Source organism: Trachypithecus francoisi, unplaced genomic scaffold (genome assembly GCF_009764315.1).
Source record: "Trachypithecus francoisi isolate TF-2019V2 unplaced genomic scaffold, Tfra_2.0 Lachesis_group4, whole genome shotgun sequence".
NCBI lineage: Eukaryota > Metazoa > Chordata > Mammalia > Primates > Cercopithecidae > Trachypithecus > Trachypithecus francoisi.
Genome location: NW_022681469.1, coordinates 109,600,283 through 109,620,767, shown reverse-complemented (window position 1 = coordinate 109,620,767; position 20,485 = coordinate 109,600,283). Strand labels below are relative to the sequence as shown.

General features: G+C 57.3%; 2 protein-coding genes and 1 long non-coding RNA gene across 6 annotated transcripts in view; 1 reads left to right on the top strand and 2 right to left on the bottom strand.

Moving 5' to 3' along the window:
- The window catches only part of CUNH7orf50 (chromosome unknown C7orf50 homolog), a 124,361-nt gene that overhangs the window by 36,730 nt on the left and 67,146 nt on the right, over positions 1-20,485 (bottom strand). The gene's annotated exons all lie outside the window — the stretch shown is intronic.
- Positions 1,714-16,538, top strand: GPR146 (G protein-coupled receptor 146). Of its 3 annotated transcripts, XM_033194415.1 has the most exons (3): positions 12,118-12,731; positions 13,426-13,562; positions 14,776-16,538. In XM_033194415.1, the coding sequence occupies exon 3, from the start codon at positions 14,799-14,801 to the stop codon at positions 15,798-15,800; it is 1,002 nt and encodes a 333-aa protein (XP_033050306.1). In that variant the 5' UTR covers positions 12,118-12,731; positions 13,426-13,562; positions 14,776-14,798; the 3' UTR covers positions 15,801-16,538. The 3 variants fall into 3 exon arrangements, with proteins under 3 accessions (XP_033050305.1, XP_033050306.1, XP_033050303.1); XM_033194414.1 differs by lacking the exons at positions 12,118-12,731; positions 13,426-13,562 and adding an exon at positions 1,714-1,841; XM_033194412.1 differs by lacking the exon at positions 13,426-13,562.
- LOC117073487 lies at positions 16,382-18,974 on the bottom strand. Its single transcript, XR_004433248.1, has 2 exons — positions 17,664-18,974; positions 16,382-16,963 (listed from the first exon to the last, which is right to left on the bottom strand). It is a non-coding gene; the product is annotated as an uncharacterized LOC117073487 (long non-coding RNA).

Below are 20,485 nucleotides of genomic sequence, written 5' to 3'. Positions count from 1 at the left end.
AAGCCAGAGTACCTCTGGGTTCAAATCCTGGCTCCACAACCTGCAGTGTGACCTGGGGCAAGCTGCTTAAGTTTTCACAAATTTAAAATACATGGTGGCTCACGCCTGTAATCCCAGCACTTTGGGAGGCCCAGGCGGGCGGATCACTTGAGGTCAGGAGTTCGAGAGCAGCCTGACTAACATGGTGAAACCCCGTCTCCACTAAAAAAAAAAAAAACAAAAAACAAAAAACAAAATTAGCCGGGCTTGGTGGCACGCACCTGTAATCCCAGCTACTCAGGAGGCCGAGGCAGGAGAATTGCTTGAACCCAGGCGGTGGAGGCTGTAGTGAGCCGAGATCGTGCCATTGCACTCCAGCCTGGGCAAAGTGAGAGAAACTCTGTCTTAAAAAAAAAAAAAAAAAATTTAACATGCACCTGGTGACCTAGCTCATTGATTCTAAGGCATACTCTCTCATTTTATCATCTCTCACGTGAGGCTGCGCCTTAAAATCAGCAGTATGTTGGAATTTAATGGGCGGATGGCCTTATTTTTAGTGATCCATAAAGTAATGGTATAGCTAGCACTAATTGTGTCTTACGTTTGATGAAATATAGACCAATCTACCTCAAAACGATGGCTGAGGCTTAGAATAGAACCTGACACAGAATATGCCCTCAGGTATTGGTGTTGGCTGCTTGTGACTGTCTTTGGCAAGTAAGAGCAGTACCTGGCACCTCTGGGCACACAGGGCCCGGGTTGGATCCACTGCGCCAGGGACCTGGTGCCGGGCTGGGCAGCAAGTCAGTGTCACATCAGCAGGCATGGCCCTCCCGCTGGAATAGAAAGCTGACCCCAACGTCCCACTCTGACCCATGCTCAGGAAGCCGTCCTGTCCAGGAAGGTGGCCGAGGTACATCCCTGAACACAGTGGGCCACAGCACCATTCAGCCGAGGGCCAGTGGCTGCTATTCTTCCTGCTGCTGTTCCACTCGGCCTGCAGGTCACAGCAAGTCTACGTGGAACTGTGCAACCCACATGCTTCGATTTTCAGAAACGTTCTTAGATCCTGAACCAGAATGTGCTGCAGGGGGTACTGTTTCACCTCAAAAATTACAGCAGAGTAAATGTCCTTGTTTCAACTTTTCCAATGTTTAACTTGTAACAATAGCTACAAAAGTAAGCAGGCAACAAACAATGTGTTTCTTTAAACGGCTTTCCTGTGAGTGTTCCGTTTACAAAGAAACTCATAAAACCAGGAAGTAATTGGTGACTTTGGAAACAGCAAGCAAACTTTGGGGAAGAAAGAGGGGCAGGTATACCTGGAAGGACTAGCTTGCAGTCACTCATTTCCTTTGGAGGGCGGTGGGGCTTGCACCCTGCATATTAGGGTATATTCTGACTCGACAAAATAGGCATCAGCGCCTGTAAAAAGAAACCGGACTGCCACCAAGAGAATTCTCAAAAACTCCAAGAGCCCTGGGTGTGTCCTCCCACCGGGAATCTCGGGCGCACGAGCTCGTCAAATGGCTGGTCTCAGGTTACACAACCAGCGCCGCCTCCACCGCCACCGCCCCGCGACCGCACTGGTCCAAGCGGTTCCCCGCGTTCTGGCCCCGAGGGCGGGGCTGGGGGCGGAGCCCAGGGCGGGACCAAGGCTGGGGGCGGGGCCAGGCATCGCGGCCGCTGGGCGGCCTGGGGCGGAGCCAGGGCAGGGGGCGGGTCCGGCGGTCACGTGTGTACACAGGGCCGGGGCAGCGTGCGCGCCGTGAGCCCCGCCGGGAACCCCGGAGCCCCGCCGCCTCCTCCAGCCCGAGCTGCCCGCCCTGCGGCGACTGCGCGGGCCGCAGCCCAGCAAGCCGGTGAGTGGGGCCCGGGAGCCTGGGTGGGATAGATGGGGCACACCTTGGTCTCCGCTTGGGGAGCGAGTCAGCCCTGAGCTGCTGCGGCTCCCATGGCGGGCGGTGTGCTTAATGGGACTCGGGTCCTCTGGCAGCTGCCCACTGCGGGGCGCCCTGCCCTTGCGGGGAGGGGACCGCTGTCCTCCGGCTGCCCTCCGAGCTGAGCCCCGGGGGCGGGCGTTCGGTCATTAACCTGGTGATGGCAGCTGAATCTGCTGCCAGCGTAGGCGGCTCTGCGCCGCCACTGGCTCTGCCCATGTCTGACAGGGCACCACTGATCCTGCTCTCCTGGGCCACTATGGTGACTGCTTTCGGCCCCTTCTATGATTAGCGTGTTAAAGTGAGTTTTGGAACTGTGTCTACATGGAGATGTCGGATCTGCTGTCAGTTGTCTTGGACAGTTGGCAGGGCATGGGACGGCTCTTTCAAAGCTTCACTGGAAGGCAGTGCTCTCCAGCTGCCAAACCACCACTATCAGCAGCAGAAAACCCACTATTAAGTTAATATTATAAACCTGGCAAGTCAGTTCTCTAAACTAGGCATCAGTCTGTGTGTCTTGATGTGACTGGTCACAGTGGCTTATCTCTGCACACATGCTATGCGGTGGACCTGAGGATAACTCTGTATTTGTCATCCAGAGCAGTGGCTGTCACCTTTGATCTCTTCCCTGCCTATGAAAATGTACTTGAGTCCTCCATTCCACTTTTAATAGCCAGCTCCTGTCCACACGGAACAGCACGACATCTTTTATCTTTTGCTACCTGCAGCATCTAGGGGAGGGCAGCATTCAGTAATAGGGGCAAGAGGCTTTGTTTAAAGGCCTCTGCAAACTTGTATGAGTAAAACGGTTCTGACTGTGTTCCCAGGCTCCTCACTCATAGTGGTGATGAGATATTCTATCATCCTAACTGGGGCACTGTTGAGAGTCAACGGAGGCACTGTTAATAATTAGACCAGTGCACGCTCACAGTACCCATGACAGGTGCAGCTCCTTCAAGAACTACTGCAAGGCCTGGCTCCCCAACCAGAATCCCTGGTGTCTTCCTCAATGAAGAAGGCCTCTGAAGACAAGTGACTTAAGAACATAGTTCATATATATTGAATACTGTTATGACTTTTCACAGAGAAGAGGTTGGGGCCAGAGCAGTGATGCTCACTGCCCGATGCTACACACATTCGTGCTGACATCTGTGTGTCATCGTGCCTCTCTAGCCAGCATGGACATATCCCGAGAATGGAGAACAGAAGAATGCAGACTTAGAACAGAATGTAAATATGAAAGTTGACTTGGAGTCTCTTCATAAGCCCCTAGCAGGCTGATGAGAGAGAAGGGTAAAGGGCACGCACCTCATGTGGGTCTTAGGTTAGGATGTTAAGGCTGATTATGTCTATCATACAATGAATAAATGGCATACTGCACAGACCGCTGCATGGGGAAATAGGCTCGTGTAATTTACAGTCAGAAGAGGGACATGCTGCTCACTGCGGGGGGGGGGGGGGCGGGGAGAAGAAGGGGCTCCTTGGGGAGCTGCAGCTCTCACAGCCCCTAGGATGTCATCTGGAATCCTGAAAAAACAACCGCCACCTGGCCTTTAAAGACCCAACCACAGCAAGGTCTTGCCTTTGCAGAAGGGAGTTCTCGCCCAGAGAACCTGGCTGACCGTGTCATGCACACGATGATCCCACGGTGCTGTTTTCTTTCAACAGCGTTTCCCAGTCATTCTCTCCTGCCTGCCGGCTCCTCTGCTCTCCGGGACTTTCACTAACCTGCCTGCCCAACTGGTCAGCATTAGGCTGCCCAGTTAGCCACATCTGTCCAGGGATCTCAAAGGCTCAGAATCCCAAGACACCATGTAGATAGCAAAGAGGAGAGGGGACCCAGTCTGGAGAGTAGAACAGTAACTTTTCTCTCTAATGTGAGATCCCAAAATGAGATGCTGCCCAGGACCAGAAGTCAGTTTCTTAGACGCGTGCTGTCTACACAGGAGCCTCCAAGTGTAAACAAAACAGCCCCCTGAGCAGCAGAGGGACAGGGTGGAGTGGGGCAGGTGTCTGTGCATCCCCACAGAGCCACACCCGGGTCCCTTCCTGCACAGGCCAAGGACTTTCCCCATTTTAATGGAAACCAGAGCAAGCCTTGCAGACCACTGTTGCTACCACAGCAAGTGTGATGAGGAGAAATAACCTGCTGGTTCCTCCCTGGGAAAAGAACCAAGGTAGTGATAAGATCTGTGGCTCACAGCACTTCCCTGCAGGTAAGGCCACGCCTAGTAAACCCAGGCTCGACTGGGGAGCCCGGGCAGGTGCCAAGCCTGCCCAGAGTCTGCAGTGGAGACTCTCTCTTCTTGGCCAGGTCCTTGAATTTCTAAGGAAGTCTTTTTTGTTTGTTTCTGTTTTTCCCTGGTCTGCTGTACCTGGAAAGGGAATTAGCCTCACACCAAGTTAGGGAACAAAAAGCCCAAGTAAACAAAGAATGCTGTTCCACCTTCTTCCAGGGAACTGGAGCCCATAGCTGCCGGCACAGGTGCCCGGCCGGTCCACTGGCCCAGCAAGGTGCTTGGTCTCAGCCCCCAGAGCCCGTCCTGGAGCCACAAACATGCTCACTATTATCCATGGAGAAAGAGAGGCATGCTCTTTGTTTATAGCCTAAGCCAAGTCACCTGATTTACTTGCACTACTCTGCAGTTTGGAATTGTAAAAAGCAAAAGGCTACAAAAATCAAAACGACCCATCTATGTAATGAACCGTTTCTTATCACAGCCCAGGAAGGCACAGATAGGAATCAGTGTACGTAAGCTCTCCACATTGAAACCCTATGAAAACAGCAGCCTTTCCTAAGAGTCTGGCTCCAAAGAGCTGGATGTTAATTGTTGCTAAAGCCTAGGTTCATTACTACAAAAGGAAATACACATTCCAGAGTCATTTTGAAAGCATTTTGATTGTTCTAGAACATTCACCCAAGGTTGAGCATCTCATGGTGCATGGCAGGTTTAGTCGGGAGCTGGCTGTGGCCTTCGTACTCCTTTCCTGCCATCCTTCTGAAGATGCAGTGCCAGAGGCCTCGCAATTCTATTTCCACTCAAATCTAAGGCTCTAAAGCTTTGACAACTGTCCTGGGACAATAAGAAGCGCTGAGTCCCCACTCTGCCTGCTCTCTACTCTGTGGGGAAATCGGATCACTCACCTTGGGGAAAAGCCTTTTACATCACTGAATACATCCCCTTCCACGGTTTTCATCCAACAGTCAGCCAGACTGCTGCAGCACACAGAAAAGCTTCCCAGGCCTGCAAAGAGCTCCGAGTGGGGGGGAAAAAATGGATGTGTAGACAGGCTTAACCCAGCACAACTGGCAGAGGGGTGTGGAGACAGTGGTCGGGAGTGGGTTCCCAGGGGTGCTGATGCCCAAAATAAAATGTCAAGGACGAGTCAGTGTTTGCTTAGAGAACAAGAGGAAGCGAGAAAGGGTGTTCTAGGCAAGGGATCAACATCCGCAAAAGACAGTGTGAAAAAGAGCACCCGGAAACTTCGCGGGGATCACCAGGCATGGGACTTGCCGGCCCCAGCTCTGACAGGGCCCTGAGCAACAGAGAAAAGAACTTCCCGACTAACAGGGACAGCAACGTCAAATGTGATGGCTTTTGTGAAACTGATTCGGCCCCCTTGGAGCAGAGGATTCCTCTGCTGGTTTCTGTTTCTGCCAGCTCTGTGCAGTGCAGGCACTATTGTGCCCTCTCTCACACACATACAGGGACCCAGGTGCCGCTCAGGTTGAGGGGGTGGTCACCGTCCCCACACTCAGTCCCCCTCTGTCTCCAGGCCTGCTGCTTCTGAACAGGCCTGGGGCAGCCCATTTCTATTGGGAAACCCTATCGAAGTTAGCCCCGGGTTTCCGCCAAGTTCATCTCACTGCTCACAGACGTTCATTATTAACAGGCTGCTGGATAGCACTTTGCGCTCTTTTTAAATAAGACATAGGAAGAAAGATGCCAACGTCTCACTTAATATGCTCCTGACAGCTGGCCTGACGGGGTCCTGTCGCCCCTGTCCACACCCTGCCATGGTCTCCGCAGCCACACACTAGCTCCAGACATTTTCATGAGTTATGAACCAAAGAGAACCAAGACCCCTGGAGCAGATACTCCTTCCCAATCCCAAGTTCCTTTGAAAGCGGTGAATACAGGCCAGGGAAGCGAGTGTTTATACTCCAGTTTAGTACTAGTGAAACATCGGGAAATTCATTGTGTTGGTATCAAGCCCAAATCCACAACATAAAGACCATAAAACTCTGCAAAGCCTCTGCTGTCTGACCGTGCACTCCCCCGGCCTCCGCCGTCTGACCATGCGCTCCCCAGGCCTCCGTCCTCTGACCCTGCACTCCCTGTGCAAGCACCACCCACAGGGTGCATCCTGGGAGCTGCCTCCTCCACGTTCGCCGGCAGTGTGGGGTGTGACGGGGCCCATGTTGTTGTCACCCCACCCTGCCCCAGGGTTCCCCTGCACACGTGTCCGTTCACAAAGATTCTGAGTAAAAGGTCACAGAACAGTTTCCTCTGCCCTTCATATTTGGGGAGGAGGCCAAAGATCTGCAGGTGTCATCATCCCAGGCCAGGGCTGGTGACAGGGAGCAAGCGCCGGCACCCTCCTATGCTTCACGTGGGTTGGTTTATTTAGCCTTCTTGTCTCAATGAGGATTTTCCTAAGCCTGGGGAAACTGAGGCACAAAGCAAGGAAGTCACCTGCCTGCAAAGACACCTGCGTGGAAGCCAGGACTGGAAAAGCCAGCAGTACACATGCTGGCTGCCCGCTCCAGAGCCCAGGCCCTTAACCACTGCCTTCCCAGGAAGATGGAGGGTGAGGAGGTTTCTTACAGTGCTTCATGTCAACCCCTGCGGCTGCCTGCCACTAACCCAGGCTCCTGCAGATGGGAGGACATGGGCTGTCCTACAAGCAGGCTTACTACGTACGAAGCCCTGTCTAATGTTCCCTCATGTCAGGTAGGAGGAATTAGGCCAGAGGTCAAGGCAGTGTCTAGAATCAGTGGTGCTTTCTCAAAGTAGGAAAACAGTTTTAAGGACTGTTTTTGTTCAAATTTTGGGCACCCCTGTACTGGGTTCTATGACAGAGAAGCCACCAAGGTCCCGTGCGAGGATCCCTGGGCAGGGATAGCTGAAGCTGTGCACCTGGGCCCTCCCGATTCCCTCCCACCAGCTGGACCTGGCAGCAGCCAGCAGCCAGCAGCCACCCGTCCCCGACAGTGAAAGAGAGCTGCCCCACACTGTCAGCCCCCAAAGCTCAGGACACACAGGCCCTCCCAGGTCTTTCTGGTGGGCCAGGCCTTGGCAGGGCTCCCACAGCGGGCCCCACTCTGAACCACAAGCAGAGTCATCTGCAGTGTGAGACCTGCCATCAGCACAGGGCTGCAGGCTGGGGGTTGTGCAGGGACACAGGGGCCAGCACCCCTGGGCAGCCTTTCCGTCCCCAGCCTGCCTGTGCACCCTGTGGGCAGTGACTCCTCAGGCACAGTGGCCCAAAGTCACAGGCGGTCTGTCAGGGGCTCTCCAGGGAGCTGGACACACTCAGGTTTAGATCAGGAACATAACAGATCCCCAGGGCATTTGCTCAGGCTCAGAGCAGAGCAGGGAGCTGTCCACCTGCAGCGGGCGCGTCCATGGACTTCCAAGCCAACAGGGACAGCTGCCCGGACGGGCTGCCCAAGCCAACCAAGGGTCCTGTCCCATCGGTCCCTGTGGCTTGGGAGTCTGACACTTCTTGGTTTTCCTTTCTCAAGCTGCCCCAGCTTCTCCAAGCCCTGAGCCTGGGGCTCCCAGCTCTAAGTGATGCTCTGCAAGCAGCGTCCCTGCACCCCATGCAGGTGGATGGACACAGGACAGCCTGCAAGGAAGTGAGGCCCAGCAGCCTTCCTGGGCTTGGAATGCCGCAGCCTAGGAAGCATCTTCCCAGGAAATCGCAGTCGGAGCCCAGCACGGGGTCTTGGAAGAAAAGACCCCGCCTTCTATCCTCAGGAGCACACATTAGGAGTGAGCACCACTCAGCAGGTGACACAGAGGCACAGCTGGACCCAGGAGGGGCACTCCAGAAACAGCTACATCCACAGGCGCTCGGCGGGACCAGGAACCCAGAAGGCTTGATGTTCAGGGGGTCTCGGAGAAACTCCACCCCTGTCCTTCCCAGCCTCTTGCTTAATTGGGCCTCACCCTAGCCTGCTGGAGATGGCAGCTGTGCCATCAGAGAGGGGGATGGGCAGATTGGCGGAGATCACCCCGCAAGCCAGCAGAGGCCTCCGTGAGAGTACACAGCCCCACAGATGGCTGCTCACAGGGCCCAGAGGCCACCCCTGCGCCGCAGAGGGCACTAGCACACCCGGACTTCCCCGAGGCTTCATACAGCTCCCAGGACCCACCAGCAGCGTGTGGGCAGAGGCCCAGGCCCCTTCCCATCACTCAGAGAAGCTGCTGTCCCCAGAACACGGGGCGCCAGCCTCCCATCAACACTGGGTCCCGACCTCGGTCCGCTCAGGATTCCTGTGTGGAAATGTCACTTCTGCCCCAGCCCTCTGGGGTACACCTGGCGTCCAGCTCTGCCCCCCTTCTGCTTAAGCAGGTGCTGGGGGACCCTGAGCTGGGCAGGCCGAGGTTCTGAGCTCGTGAGGGGTGCAGCAGTTTCCCACACAGCGTGGGGAGCACATTTGCTCATGTCTCCCAGGCGGGCTGTACACTGAGGCCAGCCCTGGGCTCTGACACCCTCCCACTTCCACTGGGCCTTCTAAGCCCTCCTCTCCTGTCCACTGCTAGCCCATGGCCCGGGCCCGGCCTTGAAGCTGTAAAGACCTCTCACTCCATCCAAACGAGACTGGTCAGATATCTCCCGCATGTCAGCCACCACTGGATTGGGAAGGAGGGGTGGTAGGTGCAAGGCTGGCCCATTTTATGAGAGTAATTTAAAAAACAAAAACAGGTCAGGCACAGGGGCTCACACCTGTAATTCCAGCACTTTGGGAGACTGAGGCAGGAAGGTCACTTGAACCCAGGAGTTTGAGAGCAGTCTGGGCAACATAGTGAGATCCTGTCTCAAAAAATGTTAAATGAAAACATTAACCAGCTATAGTAGCACATGCCTGTAGTCCCAGGTACTTGGGAAGCTGAGATGGGAGCATCGCTTGAGCCCAGGAGGCAGAGGGTGCAGTGAGCTAGGACTGTACCACTGCCCTCCAGCCTGGGTGACTGAGGGAGATCCTGGCTCCAAACAAAAAAATAAAAACAGAAGGAGGCGGTAGATGAATCCCATTTGTGTCATTAATCAATTCTCTTATAGAGAAAATAAAACGATTGAAACTGGGCCATCTTGGACAGCTGAGGCCCAGGCAGGGCCAGCTCCTTCCACCTTCCCAGCCAAGATGCTGCCTGCAGCCCCTCCCCTCCTGGCCCGAGATGCTGTCACTGTCCCTAAGAGACCCTGAGGCCTGCTCCGGGCTGAGTGGGTGAGGAGCCTCTCAGCAAGCGCCTGCATCGAGGCGTGCCCTCCTGAGAGGTGAGGCTGACCTGCAGCGTCCAGCTCGGCTGGGGAAATTCACCTGAGAAGGGCCCAGTCCTGGCTGCCTCCCCGGGGGAGGCCTTGGAGCTACTTGTGTGGTACCGACATGGGCCTGGGGAGGGACCTGCGTGTGGGTGGCAGGTACTGAGTCATGGGGGACAGTTTCAGGGGGAGATGCTGGTGGTAACCTGGGGAGGGACCTGCGTGTGGGTGCCAGGTACTGAGTCATGGGGGAGGGTGTCAGGGGGAGATGCTGGTGGTAACAGTGGGACGTAGGAAGTGAAACCAGCAGTGTGACTTTGGAGGTGCTGGGGGAGCAGGGCCTGGCGGAGGGGGTAGGCGAGCCAGGAAGGAGCAGTTGCCGGGGATGACCTGGCCTGGGAGGGTGGCCAGGAGCTGGGGAAGAAGCCGGTGGTCTCTTGGTGCAAAGGTGGGGCTGGCCTGGAGGAGAGGCCCACAGGATCCCTGCTGGCTGAGGGTGCAGTGGTGGGCCCCGGAAGCTGAATATCAACCCCGCCACTTGGTAGGCAGCGCTCAGAGCGAAATGGGTGACTGGGGGGCACGTGCCAGCTCTGCTCCTCGAGCCTGGCCCAGGAGGGGCCTGCAGCACGGGGGTAGGGGGCAGGCAGCCCTTCTCTGTTGTCTCCCCTGCCTTCTGAGGAGGGAGCCTCCGGAATCTTTCATCGCCACTGCAACAAACTCAGGCTTTCATGTAGGAAAAGAGCCCACTTCTGACAAGGCTCATCTGGGCTCTCATCCCCAGCCTCTAAATCTCCCACCACCTGGCTCCCCGTTCCTCTTTCCCTTGAAGGAAGTCAGCAGAGCGCGTGGCTGATGGGAAAGACGCCACAGCGGACCTGCCCGGCGGTGGGAGAGGCCAGGCCATTGTTCTCCAGTTCCAGGATGCCCCGCTTCCCCAAACAGCCTGGCAGCCGGGAACAGGAAGTCTCTGGGCACAGAGGCAAGCAGGGGGCACAGAGGCAAGCGGGGGACCACAGACAGGCAAGGAGTCGAAGGCTCCACCCACCTGGGCCAGTCCAGGCTCCCACAGAACCCCTGTGTGGCCAGGCAGGCACGTGGGGCCCGGGCCATCACCCTCACTTGGACGCAGGTGTGGCGATGGCAGGGGAGGGGTGTCTACGGCAGCGCCCGGAACCTTGGGCAGGAAAGGACCCTGGCTAATGTGCCTGGAACAGCTCAGTGACAGGGAGCTGGGCTGGCTGTGAGGGTCGGGCACGCGTCACGAGTCTTCTGTGACCAGGAGAGGCGGGAACACTGGCTCACGCGACTCGCCGGGTCCTGGCATGCTGTGGTCATGTGGGCACCACCTGTGGCTCCCAGCCTTCAAAATGTACACCTTGCTGGGCACGGTGGCTCACATCTGTAATCCCAGTACTTTGGGAGGCCGAGGCGGGCAGATCACCTGAGGATGGGAGTTTGAGACCAGCCTGGCCAACATGGAGAAACCTTGTCTCTACTAAAAATATCAAATTAGCTGGGCGTGGTGGCGGGTGCCTGTAATCCCATCTACTCGGGAGGCTGAGGCAGGAGAACCGATTGAACCTGGGAGGCGGAAGTTGCATTGAGCCGAGATCGCACCACTGTACTCCAGCCTGGGCAATAGAGCAAGACTCCATCTCGAAAACAAAAAAACCATACACCTCATGCTCACTCCTCTGGGAGCCATGGCTGACAGCCCGCAGGCAGGATACTCTCAAACCAGCTCCTGGAGGGCACTCCCAGGGACCCCTGTTCCTACCATGAGCCCCGCCAGAGAGGAGGTGGACCATGGAGGCTTGTCCACCCAGGTGTGGCCGAGAAGAGGGTTTCCTCACACACTCTGCTGACCTGCTTTCCTTCCATGCCTCTCAGCCCAGCTCCTGACACAGGTGGAAACCTGACCTCCTTGGCTTTAGAATGTCCCCCAGAGGCCACAGAGCAACCTGCCCCCAGCCGCCTTCCCTCCCAAGATCTCCAGGTAATGCCTGGTAAAAGGAGAACTCCGGGGAGAATGCTGGGGCAAACATGCAAAGCGCATCACCTTCCAACCGATGGAGAGTGAAGGAAAACAGGTACCGTTCGGCTTGTAACCTTCACTGGAAACAGAAACCATCCTCATCATTGATACCTGGTGAACTGCACAGAGAACAACCTGCAGCTTTGGAAACTTATAAATCCTTCAGTATTTGTCAGCTACCAGTAAACAAAAATGCACACGGGAGAACTTTCCACCCGAACCCCACCTGGAGGCCAGCGTTCCCGGGTCCCGGCTGGTGTGACAGCACGCACTCGAGGGCTGGCTCAGACACGGCGAGTGGGACGCACGTGAGCACAGGGAGGAAATGCCAGCAGATCCTGCTTCACGTGACCACCTCCCAAGAATCGAGCCATTCTTAGCCTCACAGACGCTGGCCGCCTCCCTCTGGCTCGGCCTCACGGCGGGGCAGGCATTAGCAGTCCAGGCAGCTTCTCTCTGACTCCCTGCAAGGAGGGGTGCGGTGGGCAACAGGCTGGCCCCGCACAGTTCCACCTGCAGGAGAGCCCAGCAGAGCAGCCCTTGCAGGAGGCTCTGTGTGTGGGGCCGGCTCAGCTTTTCTCCGGCCATGCCCATGTCCATTCTGTGCACGGAGACACCAGACGCACGTCCTCCCCTCTGCTTCCGACCCCAGCCTGCCCTCGGCCTCCGCTGTGCCTCCAAGGGCTCCTGTGTCCTGTGGGCTGAGTGAGCACGGCCAGGCCTTCGCTCCACAGTAGACCCTTCTATTGATTTCTTCACAGAAAAAAGGGCTCATAGCCAACATCTAAAGCACACTGAACACCAGGAGCGGCTGCATGGACCTGGACACATGTCTGCCTGACCTGCCCCTGGGCTCTTGGTAGAACGCCCTGCAGCAATGCAGACAGGGGCCTGCAGGGAGAGGCCACATCCCCAGGAGCCAGGCTATCAGGTGGGGCAAGAGGCCAGCTGTGCTCGCTTTGCAGTGCGGTCCCGTCCAAGCACGGCCCCTCATTTCTGGAACCCGGCTGTAAACAGCAGGAGGGAGGGGCAGCGGCGCCTGCCAAGGGAGGCAGAGGCCCTGCGGGGAACTTACCAGAGGAAAACAAGTGCTTGCATCCTGGGGCCCTCACACGCACGCGCAGGAGGCCAGGCGTGCTGCTGATAAGAGCCTGCAGGTTTGCAGAGAAGCGCAGCAGCGCAGGTCCTCACTGGAGTTCTGGTGGCCACCTCTGTCCCGCCATGCTGCTCACTAACAGTGTCTGGGGCCCACAGCACCAAGAGGCTCGGGCCACAAAGTAAAGGTGAGAGCCTGTGGTGCCCGCAGGCGGAAGAGGGTACATGGGGGGCTCTGTGCAGTGCAGGCAGGAGAGGGGACATGGACTCTGTGCAGTGCAGGTGGGAGAGGGGACGTGGGAGGCTCTGTACAGTGCAGGCAGGAGAGGGGACGCGGGGGGCTCTGTGTAGCGCAGGTGGGAGAGGGGACGCGGGGGGCTCTGTACAGTGCCACCAGCAGGCATCTCTAGGGAATGAAGGGGTGCCAAGATGGAGCACAGTGAGGGGTCCCGGCCCTTGGCAAGCTCTGTGAGGCAAAGGCGGCTGGCCAGGGGTGCCCTCCTGTCAGTGGCTGGAGGCAGCACACGGGGCACACAGCGAGACAGCCCTCCCGCTCCGATCTTCTAACCACAGACCCTGGACAGATCCGGAGGCCCTGGGCGCCCCGTGAGGCCAGGCCAGGCTGTTGACTGACACCCAGTCGCAGTGGCCGGTGTTTCCTGGGGACTCAAGTGGAGTCTGCGGGGTGACGTCCTCAAAATGCGCTGCTTGCCACTCTGTGACAGCCAAAGCCATGCAGCCTCGCAGGCAGGAGCTGGGGTGTGGGGGACCACAATCCCGAAGAACCCCATCCTCTGGACCCTGGCACAGCAGGAGGGGAGAAGCCCGCAGAAGCCCGGACGCCTCCCCCCTCAATGGCCCCCGCTGCTGTGCTTGGAGCAGGTGCATCCTGTCTGGAGCTTGTGCTGGCCCGGGGAGTAGAGCCCAGAGCCCACCCCCAACTACCAACATCCCCCAGATTGCCGCCTGCCCAGCCCAGGAGGTTCTAGTCAAGATGCATTAGTGAGGGGCTGGACAAGGTGAGCATGTGAGAAGCAGGGGCTGGGGACCCAGCACCTGGGGGTGCTGCGGCAGCACTGTGGCTGGGCACACCCGGCGATGGCCTAGCTCTGCATGCCTGTCACCACCTGACCCTCACTGTGGCTGCTAGGTGGCATTCACTAGGATTGCACAATTACCTACACCTCCCGTCCTGCCCGCCAGCCTCTGGATGGGAATTCCCACATCCACCCACCCGCCCATCTGCCAGCTGCCTGCATGCTTAGCCCCAGGGTCACGTTGCCTGCTGTGGGGCGCACGCTGCTACTGGCACTGGGGGCCTCGGGCCCTGGCCCCTCTGCCCTCTTCTCCTCCCGAACCTCCTCTTCCCACCCTGCTGTGGCCCCGTGTGTGGTGTGGGTCTTGCAGTGGCAGGACTCTGGTGGCGGTTGAGGACCCACTCCCACAGCCAGCCTCTGAGCTGCTCCCGCCTCTGGGTACAGGCACGATGCCGTCTGCTCATCAGCCTGAGATGCTTTCTACTCCACTCTGAGAGCAGGAGATCAGCCAGGGCCAAATGACATGCTGGACATCAGGCTTCCCGAGATAGCTGCAGGTCCCCGAGGAATGCCTGTGCTTTGGTGGGGGTAGAATTATTACTCTAGGATGGCTCCAGCCACTAGGTTCTCGTTCAGTGATGTCAAGACCGGCTATATCCCCACGTCTCCAGAGCCTCCTGTGGGCTGTGACCCACAGGTCACCCTCCCTGGAGCCCAGGCTTTGCAAGGACTCCAAGGTGCCGGGTCCTGGGCTGCCGGGAGGGAGGGAGGTGCAGGGCTGACCGTCCACATTGCCTGTCCCTCCTGGCACTGGCAGGATCCGAACACCACAGGCATCTAGTAAACTTCAGGAATTATAGCGCGGGGCCCGTCCAACCAAGTCAGGATGACCAGCCAGGCCTTGCAGCAGCCCACAAACAGCGGGCTCTGAGCATGTGGGGCACGCCAGGCTCCCTGTCTGGTACCCAGCCCCAGCTGCTGAAATGAGTGCAGCCACATCAGCCCCCGGTCAGGACCTGATGCGGCCATTTTTCAATGCTCAACTTCATTTTCACAGAAATGCGCCCGAGGCAGCCTCACTCTGTGGTTTCCAGCTATTCCTGCGCCACGAGAAGGCGCCCCTGTACCTGCAGCACTTCTGAGCCAGGGTCCTGGGAGGGGACACGAGCTGACCACCTGTTCCTTCTTTCTGCAGGGTCGCAAGCCTCACCGACTGACATGTGGGGCTGCGGCTGGTTCAACGGCACAGGGCTGGTGGAGGAGCTGCCTGCCTGCCAGGACCTGCAGCTGGGGCTGTCACTGCTGTCGCTGCTGGGCCTGGTGGTGGGCGTGCCAGTGGGCCTGTGCTACAACGCTCTGCTGGTGCTGGCCAACCTACACAGCAAGGCCAGCATGACCATGCCAGATGTGTACTTTGTCAACATGGCAGTGGCGGGCCTGGTGCTCAGCGCCCTGGCCCCTGTGCACCTGCTCGGCCCCCCGAGCTCCCAGTGGGCACTGTGGAGCGCAGGTGGCGAGGTCCATGTGGCACTGCAGATCCCCTTCAACGTGTCCTCACTGGTGGCCATGTACTCCACCGCCCTGCTGAGCCTCGACCACTACATTGAGCGTGCACTGCCGCGGACCTACATGGCCAGCGTGTACAACACGCGGCACGTGTGCGGCTTCGTGTGGGGCGGTGCGCTGCTGACCAGCTTTTCCTCACTGCTCTTCTACATCTGCAGCCACGTGTCCACCCGCGCGCTGGAGTGCGCCAAGATGCAGAATGCAGAAGCCGCCGACGCCACGCTGGTGTTCATCGGTTATGTGGTGCCTGCACTGGCTGCCCTCTACGCACTGGTGCTACTCTCCCGCGTCCGCAGGGAGGACACACCCCTGGACCGGGATACAGGCCGGCTGGAGCCCTCGGCACACAGGCTGCTGGTGGCCACCGTGTGCACGCAGTTTGGGCTCTGGACGCCACACTATCTGGTCCTGCTGGGGCACACGGTCCTCGTCTCGCGAGGACAGCCCGTGGACACACACTACCTGGGGCTGCTGCACTTTGCGAAGGATTTGTCTAAACTCCTAGCCTTCTCCAGCAGCTTCGTGACACCGCTTCTCTACCGCTACATGAACCAGAGCTTCCCTGGCAAGCTCCGGCGGCTGATGAAGAAGCTGCCCTGTGGGGACCGGCACTGCTCCCCAGACCACATGGGGGTGCAGCAGGTGCTGGCGTAGGCGGCCCAGCCTTCCCAGAGAGACGTGACTGTGGTGGACACAGAGCACTTAGTTACCCTGGATGCCTCCGCGTCCTTCCAGAAGGAGACGAGCTGCTGGAAGAGAAGTAGGAGGGGTGTTTTTCTTGAAGTTTTCTTTTTCCCACAAATGCCACTCTTGGGCCAAGGCCATGGTCCCAGTGGCTGGCATCTGGCATGAGCTTCCCCGAGGCCTGTGCGTCTCCCGAACACACAGCTCAAGGTCCACATCCGCAAAATCCTCCTTGCCTTCAGCTTCCTCAGCATTCAGTTTGTCAATGAAGTGATGGACGCCTAGAGCCAGTATATATACTTTGTCGTTAAAATACTTGATTCCCCCTCGTTTGTTTTATAAAAACAGATGTTTTCTAGAAAAATGACAAGTATTAAAATGAAGGAAACCCTATGAAAGAATGGCAAGAGCCGGGGTGGCTGGGCCCTGGCAGAGGGCGGCGGCTGCTGGCCGGGCCTGCTGGGTGTGCCGCAGTCACCATAGGGTTCTGAGAACATTTCACAGAAGTGCCTGAGACACGGAGACACGGCTGGTGTTAAATGGAGTTACTTAGTAGCAGTGACGCGCTCTCAGCCACCAAATGTCTCTGACACCCTCCCCAGCCCCCAGAGATAACATCAGCTGAGGCTTTTTTCAGTATGAACCTGTTCTAAATCAACTTCTCAAAGTGTGCACAAAACTAAAGAATATAAATAAACAAAAGAAAGGAAGGTGTGTTAGGATTTCTGACTGAATACCAGAGCTGAAGGGCCCCCCCAGGGGACAGAAGGCTGGAGGCTGTGTCACATGGGGTCTGGCGAGAGGGCCAGGGTGGAACCTGAGGCCAGCTCCCAAGGCACCTGGGACCAGCATCCGCATCTCCTCGGCCCTGGCAGCCTCAGGTGGGGCCCGGACCGGCCTGTTCCACTTGGGCCCACGGGTCTGTAGTGAGATGGGGCCATCCATAGTGAGGCGGGTCTTAGTGAGGTGGGTCCATCCGTAGTGGGGCAGGTCTTAGTGAGGCGGATCCATAGTGAGGCGGGTCCATGTGAGGCAGGTCTTAGTGAGGCGGGTCCGTAGTGAGGCGGATCTGTAGTGGGGCAGGTCCGTGGTGAGGCGGATCTGTAGTGGGGCAGGTCCGTGGTGAGGCGGATCTGTAGTGAGGCGGGTCCGTGGTGAGGCGGGTCTTAGTGAGGCGGGTCTGTGGTAGGGCGGATCTTAGTGGGGCGGGTCTTTGTGTGGCAGGTCTGTGGTGGTGCGGGTCTGTGGTGGTGCGGGTCTTAGTGAGGCGGGTCTGTGGTGAGGTGGGTCCGTGGTGGGGCAGGTCTTAGTGAGGCGGGTCTGTAGTGGGGCGGGTCTGCAGTGGGGCGGGTCTGTAGCGGGGCAGGTGTTAGTGGGGCGGGTCTGTAGGGAGGGGCAATTGTTCCTCGTCAGCCTCGCTCTGGACCTTCCACCCACTGGGATTTTGTAAAGCGTCTACTTTAAAATATGTCCGTGAGAAAAGCTCCCATTCCTCCACACCATCTGTTCACCTCTCCCCGATTTTCTGGGATTAAAGCATAGGCCTGCAATCCCCTATCCCCAATTCTAAAGCCCAGAAAGCTCTGAAAACAGGAAGATGTTCCCCGCAAGTTTGCAGCAAATTCACTGGGCAGTGATCCCTGACCTGAAGGGCTGTGAGGGCTTCATGTCCATGCGGACCCCACCCCTTCTGAAGACGTGCTGATGGGGCTGTGGGAGCTGCCCCGCGCCCCAGGGTTCTGTGGCACACTTCCACCACATAGCCTGAATGCGCTGGAATTCTGAGTACGCCCGGCCTCAGGGACAGTGGGGGTGGGGTTGGGGGAGCGGCACCTTGCAGCCATCGATGTGGGGACGTCACGCTGTGGTCCCAGTCTCCTGAGAAGTCAGTCACGAGGTCACTGGCATTATTCATCGCATGCTGCGAGCAGGTCAGAGTCAGTCTCCTGAGAATGTGGCTCTGGATGGCTCCTGCCGGGAGCTCAGACCCGCCGGACGGGCTCCTAAGCTCTGGGATTAGAGAACAGTTTTCTGAGCTGTTTGTCAGTGTTTTGTTTTCAGGTGCGCCAGGATCTCATGTGAACCTTTAAAGCTGCAGGCACGACCTCCCTCCCACTCCCTCTGGAACCAGAGCTGGTTGAAGGGCCACGTCTCTGATGGTCCTGGGCTTCCCATCTCCATGCCTGCGTGGAAACCCTGGCATCTGATGAGGAAATGATCACACAACCCCACAGAACCTGCCCGGTGGCTGGTGCTGTCACCCCAACCCTCCTCCCCCTGCAGCCCAGCTCTGCAGGGTGGGGTATCCATGCTTGAACCAGGAGACCCTCTTGCTGGCCGATACTTTCCAGCCCCCTTGGCTCCAGGCTGAGCTCCTGGGAAAGGGGCAGACCCCACACACAGGTGAAGGCGGCACTGGGCTACCTCTGTCTGGGAATTACCCCATCCAACTGTCCTCTCCAAAGGCAGGAGGGGCCTCAAATCACTATTTCAATTTCTCAGTGGCTTTGGATGCAAACTGGCTCATTTCTGTGGGTCTGCTGGTAGGACTGGCCTGCATTCAATACCCCTCACCCCACCCTGCTGGGTGGCCCTGTGGAGAGCCCCAGGGACACCCTGCTGCCTGGTCAGCTGTTTCTGGTGGGCCCCACGCAGGGCAGGCATGTGCCTCCAGTGCAGACCCTCGCCTGCTACCTAAGACCCTTCACTGTGCACCATGGCCTCCCCCAACCCCCTGCCCAGCAAGTCCCCTCCTCATCCCCAGGCCCCTGCCGGCCTCTGCGGCCCAAGACCATCCACTATGCACTGAGGCCTCCGTCCTCATTCCTAGGCCCCCGCCAGTCTCTGTGGCTGCTTCCCAGAAGCTGCATCACTGACTTTTCCTGAGACACCTGCTCATCTATATTCTGTGTTGCCTTCACCTGGGAAGATTCAGCACCTCCTGAGCCTTCTGCCGCCCCTGAGCGATTCCCAAAGTCTTCACCTCATCACACACAGAACTTGAGAACTTGAGTCACGCGGGGGAGAAAAAGGAGCTACTTGTAAAAAGTCAAGGTTGTCGTCTGCCCAACTCCCCAGTTCTTCCAGGCATCTGTCTCCCCAACTCCCCAGTTCTTCCAGGCATCTGTCTCCCCAGCTCCCCAGTTCTTCCAGGCATCTGTCTCCCCAGCTCCCCAGTTCTTCCAGGCATCTGTCTCCCCAACTCCCCAGTTCTTCCAGGCATCTGTCTCCCCAACTCCCCAGTTCTTCCAGGCAGCCGTCTCCCCAGCTTCCTAATTCTTCCAGGCATCTGTCTGCCCAACTCCTCAATTCTTCCCCAGTTTGCGAGACACCTCTCGCAAACTACTATAGTTCAAAAATCTATACTATAGATTTGACTAGTATAGTTCAAAAATCATTCATCTTATTTTTGTTTACCCGCAAAAAAGCCTTGCCCTGTTTCCTTAAATAAGATACCAGAAAGGGAGTTTAGTTGTGGATTCACTTCATTAAAGGTGTAAGACTTATTGTAAGAAGCTGGATCTATTGTGAGTTGTGGCAGAGAGATCGGGAAATCTACACACGTCTTCTTTCATACACAGCGTGCAACAGAGGGAAAGCAGGAATAGTAATCCTAACAGAAAGTACCATAAAATTGGTTATTTCCCCTGGAATTCTATGTCATAATACTTAATACTAACCCTATCCCTATCCCTACCCCTAACCCCCAACTCTAACCATCCTAAACCTCACCCTAACCTCCTAACCACCATAACCCTAAACACCCTAATCTGAACCCTAACCCTTAAAGAATTGCTCTGGGCCTGCCTGGCTTTCCCGAGCCTGAGCATGTGAGCGAACCTGACCTGCCGCCTCCATTCTCTCTGGGCTCCTCCATCCTGTGTCTGCTGGCATCGCTCACAGACCCAAGCCCCATCCTGTTCAGCCACCTTGACTTGCTAGGGGACCACAAGATGAACACTCTGATGCTCTGATGCTGCCAGCTAAGCCCGGCCACATCTGGGGCTTCCACACAATGCTCTCCCCAAACAGCAAAGCTTTGGATGCAGATGGGAGGCATCCTGAAGCTGGGACAAGGACTGGGCAGGGACTGGCGGCCAGTCTGGCAATGTAAGCAAGCCCCTGGCTTTTCCTCTGCTCACTGCCTTGGCTCTCTTCCTCACTCTGTGACTGATAGCGTGCTCCTGAGAAACGGGCTTCCTGTGCTGCTCCTGGGGTGTGCGCGTCATTTTCCCGTGTCCCATGTCCTGTGGGTTCCGGGCACCACAATTCATTTGTCTACTCTGCTGCTGACAAACATGGGGACTGTTTCCAACTTCAGGCAGTCGTGCACGGCACGGTGCTGTTTTGCTGTGTCTCCCAGCACCCACCACAGGCCCCTGCGTGGGGCACTCCTCAAGTAGACACAGCCTCAGCTGTGCACACTCACCAAGTTGCTTCTCCCGCCCGCCACCCCGTGGCTTCACGTCCTCACCTGCCCTTGGTGCAATGTGTCTCTGGTAGTTTATGCCAAGCCAGGGGAGGATTAAGGCATTTCCCGTCTTAACGAGGTCTTGGCCTCTCTCAACGAAGCGTCTCTTTAGGGATTCTGCCCACGTTTCTAAGTGATGTAAGGTCCTTCCTGGTTTGATCTGAACGTGGGCCCTTGCCATGGC